This window comes from Portunus trituberculatus, chromosome 31 (assembly GCF_017591435.1).
Source record: "Portunus trituberculatus isolate SZX2019 chromosome 31, ASM1759143v1, whole genome shotgun sequence".
Taxonomy (NCBI): Eukaryota; Metazoa; Arthropoda; class Malacostraca; order Decapoda; family Portunidae; genus Portunus; species Portunus trituberculatus.
The window spans coordinates 21,090,197-21,103,835 of NC_059285.1; the positions used below are offsets into that span (position 1 = coordinate 21,090,197).

The following is a 13,639-nucleotide window of genomic DNA, read 5'->3' on the forward strand; positions in this document are numbered from 1 at the left end:
ATGCTGGCCCGCGTCGCTCCTAAACTGCGCCTGCGCCGACGGGAGGAGCAGGGGGATGAGGAGGGGGAGGGGGAGGTAAGACAGGAGAGGGGCGGCGGCGGAAACGGGGAGAGAGCTGGCGGTCATTGTGAAGTATTGACGATATCAAATAACGTAACCAGAACAAAGATTCAGGAGTTTATTTCAAATTCAGTCGTATGTTTTATCGCCCATCAAAGTACTTGTATTGACAGCTTCATAGCAACTTTGTTGATGACTTAAAAAATCAAGGCAAACCTAAACCCTCTATCTGGTAAATCTTACACGGAAAGTAAATCAAAGACATGTAGTAGAGAGAGAACAGTTCCCACTGAAACTTGTGGTGGAGTCTGTCTGTAACATAAACCTTTTCCTTAGTATTGATTGACACTTGTTGATACATGTGAATAATCATACATCATATGAGTCAACATTAATAAAACCTTATTTTCTAAAATGCTATGACATTCAATCATCTATTTTTTTGTTAATGATCTTTGTAAAGTTTGTGAAAAAGCAGTCTGAGAGTTAAAGGAGACACGCCACGTACTGCGCTACTTTCCCTTAGGAATTCCTGGGCTGTATGTAGCTGAGCGCCAGGCGTGTCCTCCGGGCGTGCCAATGTCATATTACTTTGCACGATAATCTTTGGTCGTAATCAGCTTTCGGTCGCCGTTCCGTCAGCCGCCACGGGCTTTCTCCCCTCCCAACCGCCGTCGCCGCCCGCCGCTGTGGACAAAGAAAGCCCAACACAGCATGGCAAGGTTTCTAACCACCTGATATTGGTTTTATTTTCAATATTGTATAATGTTTTGTACACTTTTTGAGCACCATTGTAAATATATATTTTTCCTCCTTGTTTTTGTCTAAAGTTGGTTTTGGCTTTGCTGCAGCTTCACACTGCCCTTTTCGAGCGTGTACAGATTGAACTTTTGTATAGTTTTAGTCAACTTTTAATTTAATGCTTGGTTTTTCTAGAGCTAGTTTTTTTTTTTTTTTTTTATCTTAGGTGCATTTAAAGACGTAAACTTTGTTATTTAAATACTACCATAATAAATTTACATGGTTATTCGTTGCTTAAAGTAAAATATTCTTTGTATATACCTTTGTAACATCATTAAAGTAGGAAATGAAAGAGTTAGATAAAATACCCACAAATTACTATTAAGCAAACAGAATTGTTTGAAATAATGAAAAACCAGAAATAAATAGAGTAAATGGTAAATAGGGGCCGTATTTAACAAAGATTCATAAATAAGCAAGTTTGTTTCAGACCAGCTTCAGATTGTTTTAAGATTTGAGAGCCATCTCTGGAGGTGTAGCTACACAAATTTATGCGCTCATATTCTTACAGTATTTATGATCAATTATTTTGTACATTATTTAATAAAAAAAAAAAAAATGCACTATTAAATTGAAATTGAGAAATACGAGATTTTTTTTTTTTTTAACTGTTTTACTCTTACCTACACTACTTCATGCTGAGGCTTGAGAATTCAACTTAACACATCGAAATTACGGCCAAAGATAGGTCTTAGACGAACTTTAATAATCTTTGTTTATACAGCCCGATAAATGCTTTCTGACACGCCAGGCAAGACAAGGCATTAGCGTCCAGTTGTTTCTCTTCTTTGTGTATCTTAACAGAACAGAGAAGTTAATTCGAGGCTAGTTTTATGAAACGTCCACAGGAGATTCTGTCGGGAAGCACTTCATGTCCAGTGTCTTAGCGTTGCTATTCAGGAAATATTTCATTCACAGATTTATTTATTTATTTATTTTTTTTTTTTTGGCAATATAAACTTGATGGTTGGATGGATGGAAAATGTTTTTTTTTTTAATAAGTTTTGAGCACGAACTAGTTCAGCCTCACATGCAGTAAAGACTCTGTGACACACTTCTGGAAGCCTTTTGATATCCCAAAGTGACGCCAAGATCCCCATCCCCCAGCAGCAGGGAACCAGAGAGCCGGAGGTCACCATCCGCCTCAGTTCCAACAGCGCGCGGCTCCACAACCAGGTTCGTTATGACCTCACATGCGGATCATACCGACGGGTGCTGGTCAGCGAGGATGACCTGACCCTTGATTTGCTGACCCTTCCCTCTAGGATAATTCATCGTGATCTCCATGATCAAATACAACAAAAGCAGCAGCAGGAGAAACAACATGATAAACAGTCATCAAAAGGTTAGAGAACAATATTTTACACTCACTCAAACATGCTACTCTAAATTTACGGAATGATTTTGTACATGTATCACTGGCAATGTTATTCTTTGTTGGTTTAGGAGTTCCTGACATCAGAGTGTTGACATCAGAGTAAATAGTATAACAGTATTGGTCTAGTATAAATGCTGCTTTTGTGCAGTTTAGAGTAGAGACCAACAACCTGCCTAATCCTCGAAACACTGTCCCTAACAGAAGATGGTGATGAGGCGCGACGTCTTATGGAGGAGGTATACCGGGACATGGTGAATCCTGAAGACTTGGCAAAACTCGACTCACAACCCAACCCTTTCAACTTCTCCGAGAGAGTCTCCCAAACTAACAGATTCTCTAAAAGGGTAAGTTACAAGCCTTTGTAATGTGTGTGTGTGTGTGTGTGTGTGTGTGTGTGTGTGTGTGTGTGTGATTCACTGTTTGATCTGCTGCAGTCTCTGACGAGACAGCCAGACGTTACCCTACGGAACGAGCTCAGAGCTCATTATTTCCGATCTTCGGATAGGCCTGAGACCAGGCACACACCACACACCGGGACAACAAGGTCACAACTCCTCGATTTACATCCCGTACCTACTCACTGCTAGGTGAACAGGGGCTACACGTGAAAGAAGACACACCCAAATATCTCCACCCGGCCGGGGAATCGAACCCCGGTCCTCTGGCTTGTGAAGCCAGCGCTCTAACCACTGAGCTACCGGGCCGTGTGTGTGTGTGTGTGTGTGTGTGTGTGTGTGTGTGTGTAATTCACCTCGGTCGTCTGCTGGTCATCCAGCCAGTCTTCCCCTTTACGGAGCGAGCTCATAGCTCATAGACCGACTGAGACTGAGATTGAGACCACAACACACCCCACACACCGGGAGAGCGAGGCCACAACCCCTCGAGTTACATCCCGTACCTATTTACTGCTAGGTGAACAGGGGCCACACATTGAGGCTTGTCCATTTGCCTCGCTGCTTACCAGGACTCGAACCCGGCCCTCTCGATTGTGAGTCGAGCGTGCTAACCACTACACTACGTGGTGTGTGTGTGTGTGTGTGTGTGTGTGTGTGTGGGTGTGGGTGGGTGTATCTGTATGTGTGTGTGTGTGTGTGTGTGTGTGTGTGTGTCTGTGTGTATAGACTCACTGTAGAGTAACATGTCGGTGACGTTGCTGCACTAACGGGCGCTTTGTCATCTTTATGTTGGTAAGTTTGAAGAAAAATTTATCACTTTTTTTTTGTTTTGTTGAGTCAGTAGTATTTCTTAACCAAATACACTGCATACCTTTCAAATTGCACCCGTCACCCCTCCCCCCGCCAAAAAAAAAAAAAAGAAAAATACAAGTGATCTATTTTTCATCTTGTGATAATTATATACTAAACAGAGAAAAATGTTGTGTTCCATTGTTGTATTAAAAACATCATGTGAAGAAGACAAGTCCCGGTACATAACGCGACATATGCTGCCTCTTCCTAGAACCTGTCGATGCAGACGGAGGCTCCACCGAGTACCACTTTCGGCCTCACCGTAAGTCCCGCTTTGATCCAAGACGCTTACCTAGAAAACTACGAAAATCAACTGGAGAAGGAGATGGAGAGAGAGCTGGAGGAGAGGGAAAGAGATCGAGGAAACAAAGGCAGGGAGGTGAGTGGATTAAATTAAAGAACAAGATGTCATATTGAACACACACTGCAGAATCTTTGCACCAATATAAGCAAGTAACTCTAGACCAGTGGTTCCCAACCTGAGGTACACGTACCACTAGTGATACGAGAAGGCCTTCCAGGTGGTACATGAACATTTTTGTGATCATATGAGATTTTTAATTAAATCTGATTCATTTCTCTGGAAAAAAAATATATATTGCATTACACAAGATGGAGAAGAAACAGATGCATCCCTCATTTTGAAATGAGTTGTGTTCCTTGTTAGTTCATTTGTGTGTTCTATTTGTGAATAAAATTCATATTTGTTATAACCGAGTTTTTCAGGAATTCCAGATGGTAGGCGGCGACTCTACGGAACCTCCAAATGGTATTCGCCCTAGAAAAATTTGGGAAACACTGCTGTAGACCTAAGTCCCATTGTCTCGTCATTGATTCACAAAACTTTCCATAGCTCAACAGATATTGATTTCCGGTTCTGATTGATTTTATATATTTATGGGTTTCTCTCTCTCTCTCTCTCTCTCTCTCTCTCTCTCTCTCTCTCTCTCTCTCTCTCTCTCTCTCTCTCTCTCTCTCTGCAGAAAATGCATAGAATATATCATCCAGTAGTATCTCGGTGTATACAATGAATTTGCAGCTTTTCTGATTAGATTTGTATACCAATGGCATTTCAAGCCTTTTTTTTTCCAGTGGATAATTATAATATATAATCTAATGATGTATCAAATTTTTGTTCTATGATGCTACTTGAAATAAATAGCCTCTGTAAAACAAAAATGAAGAAACCTTGGGATACGTAAACTAGAGATATGGAGTAAAGAAAGAATATTTTTTTTCATGTTACATGACTCATTGTGAAACACTGCTTTCATAAGTAATATGATCGAGTTAATTCTGATTTCCGAGCAGACGCCACCTCCTGGAAGCCTTGACCCTCTAGAACTAACGGGAAGCACTGGACAACGGCACGGGCAAGAAACAGTCGGCCTGGCGGGCCTATCACATGCTGCAAAAGTTGTGGAGAGGATGGTCAACCAGAACACTTATGATGACATCACTCAAGGTAGTAAGACTTTGGTAGCGTGTTAAAAAAATAAAGTCTATTGTTTTGAAACGTGCCGGTGCGTGAATGTTGTACGAAGTAATTGTGTATGTCGTATGGAATAGGATATAAATTTCTTTTTCAAGAAGTGAAGCCGGCGAAGAGCAACAAAAGATAAAAAAAAAGGCCCACTTAATTACCAGTCCCCTTACAAGTCAACAGTCAGCCGAAAGAAAGGGGCAAATGTCTTGAAACCTCTCTCTTAGAAGAAGTCAAGTCGTAGGAAGATAGAAATACAAAAGCAGGAACGGAGTTCCAAAGTTTACCAGAGAAAGGTATAAATGACTGCAAGTACTGGTTAACTCTTGCATTAGAGAGTTGTACAAAATAGGGGTGAAAAGAAGAAAGCCTTGTGCAGCAAGGCTGCAGGAGGAGGGAGGCATGCAGTTAGCATGATCAGAAGAGCAGTTAGTATGAAAAGAGATCAACATTCCGACCGTGAAATAGAGGTTGAAGACAGTCAGTCATGGTAAGAGTAATCCCTACAAAGACGGATAAGGCTCTTGTACAGAGATAGCAGTTGGAGCATCGAAGAAACACTGACAGAGACGCCTCAGAACGCCTAACTTCATAAAAGCTGTTTTAGCACAAAATGAGATGTTAAGTTTTCAGTTTAGATTATGAATAAAGGACAGACCGAAGATAGTCATTGTAAAAAGGGGAAAAGCTGAGTGTCATTGAAGACAAGGGGATAGTTATCTTTTTTTTTTTCATGGAAGGTTATGTCGAGTTGATAGATGAAGGAATTGAGTATTTGAGGTATTTCTCTGCCCCTATCAGAAATCTTAGAAAGATCAGAAGTTAGGCGTTCTGTGGCGTCTTTACGTGACATGTTGACTTCCTGAAAAGTTGGTCGCCTCTGAAAAAAGGTGGAAAGGTGTAGGATGGTATCATTAGCATAAGAGAGGATAGAAAAAGAAGTTTGGTTAAAATCATTAATGAATAATACAGAGTGGATGACAGGACAGAACCTTGAGGAAAACCACTGTTAATATTATGTAGAAGAACGGTTGCCGTTTACGAGTACCACGGCTGCAACACAACAGTCGGAAGGTAAGAGATAAGGTTGTAGAAGAAAGGATGGAAACTGTAGGAGGGCAGTTTTGAAATGAAAGTTTTGTGTCAGACTCTATCAAAAGCTTTTTATATGTATAACGTAACAGCAAAAGTTTCACCGAAATCTCTTTTAAAGAGGATGACGATGACTCAGTAAGGAAAGACAAAAGAGCACCAATAGAGCATCCTTGACGGAAACCATACTATCGATCAGACAGGAGATTGTGAAGTGACAGATGGTTTCAGAATCTTCCTACTGAGGATAAATCAAAAACTTCAAACAAGCAAGATTTTGAAGCAATAGGGCGGCAGTTTGAAGGATTAAAACGGTCACCCTTTTTATGAACAGGCTAAATGTAAGTAAACTTCCAACAAAAAGGAAAGGTAAAAGCCGATAGATCTACTAGTTGAAAGAGTTTGGCCAAGCAAGGTGCAAGCACGGTAGCACAGTTTTTGAAAACAATAGGATAGACCCATCAGGTCCATAAGCCTTCCGAGAGTTTAGGCAAGCGAGGGTATGGAATACATCATTACGAAGAACTTTCACTGAAGGCATGAAATAATCAGAATGAGGACAAGAGGGAGGGACAAGCCCAGAATCATCCAAGGTGGAGTTGGTAAAAAAGGTTTGAGAGAAGAGTTTAACTTTAGAGGGAGATGAGATGGTAGTAGGTCCATCAAAATGAAATAAAGTAGGGAAAGATGAAGAAGTGAAGTTATTGAAGATGTTTTTTTGGCAAGATGCCAGAAGTCTCGACGGGAGTTTGAGTTCGAAAGCTTTTGGCATTTTTTGTTTACGAAGGAGTGTTTGGCAAGTTGAAGAACAAAATTGGCATGATTCTAGGCAGAAATATAAAGTGCATAAGATTCAGGTGATGGAAGGCTCAAGTACCTTTTGTGGGCAACCTTTCTATCGTGCATAGCACGAGAACAGGCTGTGTTAAACCAAGGTTTAGAAGAAACTATCACCTGTGTTGTGCGTTCAGCACACAGAGATGGGTCTGACACGGAAACAGTAATCATTCCAGGGAAAATCAGCATAATACCTCCTCAGGTCCCCCCAATTGGCATAGGCAAAACACCAAAGGTACCTCCGCTTTTGGGGATCCTGAAGAGGGATTGGAGAAATAAAACAAGATAAAGAAATGAGATTGTGATCGGAGGAGCCCAACAGAAAAGATAGGGTAACAGTATAAGCTGAAGAATTAGAGTTAGGAAAATGTTAAAAATTGTTGGGCGTATCTTCAAGACAATCGACAATACTAATAGGGTTGTTGCACCAATTGCTCTAGGTCATAGAGGGTAGTAAAGTTTAAGGCTAGTTCACCAGGGTGGTCAGTGATAGGAGCGGAAAGCCAAAGCTGGTGGTGAACATTGAAATAAATCTCCAAGGATGGAGATGTCCGCGAAAGGATAGAGAGACAGAATTTGCTCCACTTTAGAAGTTAAATAGTCAAAGAATTTACTCTAGTCAGAGGAGTTAGGGAAGATATAGAGAGAACAGACAAATTTAGTTAGAGGATGACTATTGAGTCGAGGCCAGATGGCGAAAAACTATGAAGATTCAAGAGCGTGGGGCACGAGGACAACTCGTGTCACACATATACGTAACATCCAGCTTTGGAACGAAAATGAGGATAGAGAAACGATAATTTACTCCCAGTGAGGTCTAACAACACTAGTTCAGGGAGTGCTGTTCCCTTCTACTTTCTCTATTCTCATTTTCGTTCCAAAGATGAATCTTGCATCTATGTGCGCAATGACTTAACTTGCTCTCGTGTCTACACTCTTGAATCTTTCTTTCGAGTTTTTCACCATATGGCTTAGACTCAACAGTCACTCTTTAACTAAATTTATCTGTGCTGTCTATCTCTCCCCTAACTCCTCTGACTATAGTAAACTCCTTGACTATTTAATTTCCAATGTGGAGCACATTCTGTCCCTCTACCCTTTCGCAAAAATCTCCATCCTTGGATATTTCAATGTTCACCACCAAGCTTTGGCTTTCCTCTCCCTTCACTGACCATCCTGGTGAACTATAATAGCCTTCAACTAATCACCTTTGCTATCCTCCTTGACCTAAAGCACCTGGTGCAACATCCTACTCGTATTTCTGACCGTCTTGGAGACACGCCCAACATTCTTGATCTCTTCCTTACCTCTAATCCTTCCTTCTGCTTATGCTGTTACTCTGTCATCTCCGTTTGGCTCCTCCAATCACAATCTCATTTCTGTATCTTGTCCTATTTCTCCAATCTCTTCCCCAGGATCCCCCTAAGCGGAGGTAACTCTGGCTGCCAGCTGGGGGAACTTGATGATATATTATGTTGATTTTCTTGGAATGATTTCTGTTTCCGTGTCAGAGACTCATCTCTTTGTGCTGAACGCATAACAGAGGTGATAGTGTCTGGCATGGAGGCGTACATTCCTCATTCTTATTCCCAACCTAAACCTTCTAAACCTTGGTTTAACACAGACTGTTCTCGTGTTATATATGAAAGAGATTTTGCCCACAAAAGGTACTTGAGCCTTCCATCTCCTGAATTTCATGCATTTTATATCTGTGCCCGAAATCATGCCAACTGTGTTCTTCAACTTGCCAAACACCCCTTTATTAAGTAGAAAATGTCAAAATCTTTCAAACTCAAACTCTCCTTGAGACTTTTGGCATCTTGCCAAAAACATCTCCAATATCTTTACTTCTTTATCTTTCCCTCCTTCATTTTATCCTGATGTTACCACTGCCATCACTTCTGTCTCTAAAGCTGAACTCTTCTCTCAAACCTTTGCTAACAATCCCACTTTGGATGATTTTGGGCTTGTCTCTCTTTCTCCTCCTTCCCCTGATTCTTCAATCAAAGTTCTTCGTAATGATGTTTTCCATTCACTCACTGGCCTGAACTCTCGGAAGGCTTATGGACCTGATGGGCTCCTTCCTACAGTGGAACCATGTGTGCTTTGGGATTCGCGGGGATTCCAAACGCACGGGTTCGAATTCTGTCCACGGTTCGAGTGCAGGTTGAGCTTCCTCACTCAGGGCAATGGTTTCCTAGCGGGTGGGCTTTGAGATAGGAGGTATCCCAAAAAGCCTTTAGCCCATAAATTCCCGTGAAAAGCCCGAATGGTCCGTGCCTGCACTTTGCCTGGCCAAATTCTTTCAACTTGGTCTGTCAACTTGTACGTTTTTATTTTGGTGGAAGTTTGCCTACATTCAGCTTGTTCCTAAAAAGGTTGACTGTTTTAATCTCTCTAAATACCGTCCTAGAGCTTTAATCTCTTGTTTGTTGAAAGTTTTTGAATCTATCGTGAATAGGAAGATTCTTAAACATCTGTCACTTCACAATCTTGTATCTGATCGCCAGTATGGCTTCCGTCAAGGTCACTCTACTGGTGTTCTTTTGGCTCTCCTTACTGAGTCTTGGTCATCCTCTTTTAGAGATTTCTATAAAATTTTTGCTGTCGTATTAGACATATTAAAAGTTTTTGATATAGTCTGGCATAAAGCTGTGATATCCAAACTGCCCTCCAATGGTTTCTGTCCTCTCTGCAACTTTATTTCAAGTTTCCTTTCCGACCGCTTTATTGCTGCTCTGGTAGATGGCAACTGTTCTTCAACATCTATTAATAGTGGTGTTCCTCGGGGTTCTGTCCTGTCACCCACTCTCTTTCTATTATTTATTAATGACCTTCTTAACCAAACTTTTTGCCCTATCCACTCCTACGCTGATGATACCACCCTACATCTTTCCACGTCCTTTCAGATATGTCCAACCCTTCAGGAAGTCAAAACATCACACAGGTACGCCACAGAACGCTTGACTTCTGATCTTTCTAAGATTTCCGATTTGGACAGAGAAAATCTAATAGTTTTCAATGCCTCAAAAACTCAATTCCTCCATCTATCAACTTGATACAATCTTCCAGAGAACTATCTCCTGTTCTTCAATGATACTCAACTGTCTCTCTCTTCCACATTCAATATACTTAGTCTGTCCTTAACTCATAATCTTAAATGGAAACTTCACATCTTATCTCTTGTTAAAACAGCTTCTATGAAGTTAGGCGCTCTGAGGCGTCTCCGCCAGATTTCCTCGCCCCTCCGACTGCTTACTCTGTATGGAGCACTCTTTGCATGTTTGGGAGGGTTCCACTCACACAGCTTTTATTAGATAGGGTGGAATCAAAAGCTTTTCGACTCATCAACTCCCCTTCTCTGACTGACTGTCTTCAGCCTCTTTCTCACCCCTGAAATGTTGCATCTCTTTCTATCTTTTATCATGATTTTCATGCTAACTGTTCTACTGATCTTTCTAACTGCATGCCTCCCCTCCTGCTCCTCTCTGCACAAGGCTTTCTTCTTCCTCTCATCCGTTTTCTGTCCAACTCTAACGCAAGAGTTAACCAGTACTTTCAATCGTTCATACCTTTCACTGGTAAACTCTGGAACTCTCTGCCTGCTTCTGTATTTCCGTCTTCCTACGACTTGAATTCTTTTAAGAGAGAGGTGTCAAGACATTTGCTCCCGAATCTTGGATAACCCTTCTTATCTTTCAGAGATCCAGCATCAAGTAGGCCATTTTTTTTCTTTTAACATTGTGTTGCCTTCGGCTGGCCTTCTCTCCTACATAAAAAAAAAAAAAGACATTGAGCAGAAAAGGGGCTACTGTTAGTTGCCTCGGAAACCTGTGTTTCGGTGAGAAAAAGATGAGGTTTAGTAGAGGAGAGGTGGCGTTCTACAGATTGAAAATTAGATCTAAAACGAATGTTGCAGAAGTTAATAAAGAAAAAGTTGAAGGAGGTGTCAAAACACTTTGGGTCGATATCGAGAGCGCAGTGCGACCTAAGCACAATTACTGTTTCCTCCCCAGAAGGGTCCTCTGAGGCTGAATTTTGTGTCATCATTTAAAAATTCTAAGTGAAGGGTGTATGTGTAGTAAGTGCATGTAGTTTTGTGTGAAGTAGGATAGTTGTCTTTAGAGGACAGGCTGTGACTGCCCCATTGAGTTGTGAAACACAAAGGGAAACGTTTACTTATCGCTTTGATGGTAAGTTTACAACTAGTTTTGATGGTAAGTTCACAGTATCCCCTAAACTGATTCAGACAAAAACTGGATAAAAAGTTACAAGAGATGGCAGAAGTTTATATCATGCGTTGGTGTGTCATATTTCAAACGTAAAAGTCGTGAAAAAGTTTCATGGATTGGTGTGATGTTAATTGATGAGTGGTAAAGACATTAATGAAATGTGAAAATTGAAGCACTAGTATAGTGTTAATGTCGAATGGTGAAGGCTAAAGAAGGTATTGAAGTTTGACGCACAGGTAGGTGTCTTGAGTGACGACTGCGGCAAGAAAGTGGTGTAGTTTGACAGTGGCGGTGAGGTGGCGTTGTGAACAGCGTCGTTGCCGATTGTCGTGCTGTGCTGTAGTTGTTGAAGAGAAGCGCACGTGCAACAGCAATCATGCTGTTGCACGTATCATGCTATCGTGTGGTGTGTTGCTCCGTAGCGTGATATCGTGTTCAAGTTACACAATTTTTGCCCTTGTGTTCTATCATTGCTGTTTTTATTGCTGCTGCTGTTATTGTTGTCTTCATTTTCTTTAGTTCTTTTCCCAAGGATTTCTCGTGCTGCTTATCCACGCTACTGCTGTCATTACTGTTTTATTGCTACTGTTTTTATTACCTCTGTCTTTACTTAAACTCAATCTTGGAATCCGAGTAATGCATGGGCAAAGCGAAGGAATCGTGGCAGTTACTTTGCTGAGAACATATTATTAAGCGCTTTGTGTATAATACTAACTGCAGTTCGCTTCTACGGGTCCAAATTTACATTCAAAACTATGATTGTCTCCTTGAATGCTCACAATCTTTTGCCGTGTGTGTGTGTGTGTGTGTGTGTGTGTGTGTGTGTGTGTGTGTGTGTGTGTGTGTGTGTGTATGTGTGTGCATTTCATCATGTGCGTGTGAGCATGTGGCAAGAAAAGCGCAATGACCATCTTAAATTATCAACCCAAGACTGAAAATTACAAACACCACAATGCACATCACTGATACCATCGTAAGTTCTGTGTGTGTGTGTGTGTGTGTGTGTGTGTGTGTGTGTGTGTGTGTGTGGCGCGGCAATTATTGATCTGTGGTGGATCTCAAAACAGCGGTGTGTGGATGGCGACAAACACATTAAGGCGTGGCCATCAATATGAGTTTCTGCCAGACATGCTGCACCATACTGTCCCTTCCCAATAACAGTAATAGCAAAAAGGGAAGGAAGAGGAGAAGGAGGATGAAATGTCCTAAAAAATACCTAAAGCATTAAGTCTATTTATTACTACAGTGTGCTTTGCTTTATGAATGTCACCGTTGTTTTCCAGACCTCGAATTAAATTGTTATGCTGCTGACGTAATAGTGTGCATTTCGTATTATATATGTAGTCTATTGGGTAATGTTATTTAGACAGTGTTTATGTTTATTTATAAGTATTTAAAATAAAAAAAAAATACTCCTTTACCATCTTGGGGGTCACATTCCAAGGATTTCATACCAAGAGGATATACGGGTTGAATGGGAAGGCTGGAGGAATCGATTTGGGAATGAAGATAGCAAGAGATGACTCACGGGTCGAAGGCAGCAAGGGGGAGAGTGATGGGGGGTTCCATCAGCGGGGGAGGACTCCTAAAATCGTTTTCCATGAAGCTGCTCGATACCAACAGATGGCAGCACCACCGCTGTCCTCCAAACTTTAACCCACACCACAACTTCCTTCTTGTATATTCCTTGTCATCTTCTAACCACATTTCCTTGTACCAGTTTGGGACCGGCACCTCAGTGGGCCTTTCCTTTGATCACAGTTTTTGTTGCCATTGTTCGGATTTTCCTCTTACGTATAAAAAATCAATTCTAGACTTCCGCTACTGGGAGGATGGCAGTGATGAGTTCCGGCCGCTAGAGGGATCGCTGCTTCCTCTATGGAAATTCACTCATGATGGCTCCCGACACCTAATTGTGACAGACGTATGCTGGAGTCCCATCTACAGTGACCTCTTCGCGGCAGCCTATGCCCCGGCCGGTGAGTAGCAGGGCTTGAAGCTTGATGGCGGTGGAAAGTAGTATGTTGATAGGTTGTCAGAGTAAGGCTCCTTGTACATGAGGAAATCGGTTATCTACCTTTATTTTCGATGGATCCTTTCCCAAGACCCCTTCTTCGTGGTTACACGAATGCCCCACCTGCTCTGACGGTGTCTTAAAAAAAAAAAAAAGTACTGGACATAATAGGCGTTTTCAGTAGCACTGCAAAAGGTGAACGGTCCTAAGAGCGTTCGCCCTAAAGGCGAACGCTTTTCAAGATATGTTCGCTTGTGTTAGCTCTCAGAGTCACGTAATAGCGATCACTTACGCTGATTGGCTGTGAGACGAGTTGCCAACTTTGTAAGTTATAAATCAATAAAAAGAAATATTATTATGAGGAGCATGAAGATATGATAAGTATTATCATGTAAAGGAAATACATTTAGTAACTGTTTACTGATATTGAAATTCATAAGAATTTTCCTTGCAGTTTGAATTAAAAGAAAACAGTCTTGCACTCTCGAGACATCT

General features: G+C 41.4%; 1 protein-coding gene across 1 annotated transcript in view; it reads left to right on the top strand.

Moving 5' to 3' along the window:
• The window catches only part of LOC123511100 (dynein axonemal intermediate chain 1-like), a 49,368-nt gene continuing 35,729 nt past the window's right edge, over positions 1–13,639 (top strand). The window contains exons 1-6 of the mRNA XM_045266713.1: positions 1–75; positions 1,912–2,206; positions 2,441–2,583; positions 3,698–3,865; positions 4,798–4,951; positions 12,945–13,109. Coding sequence (XP_045122648.1) covers positions 1–75; positions 1,912–2,206; positions 2,441–2,583; positions 3,698–3,865; positions 4,798–4,951; positions 12,945–13,109 — 1,000 coding nt within the window. The remainder of the gene's footprint in view (positions 76–1,911; positions 2,207–2,440; positions 2,584–3,697; positions 3,866–4,797; positions 4,952–12,944; positions 13,110–13,639) is intronic.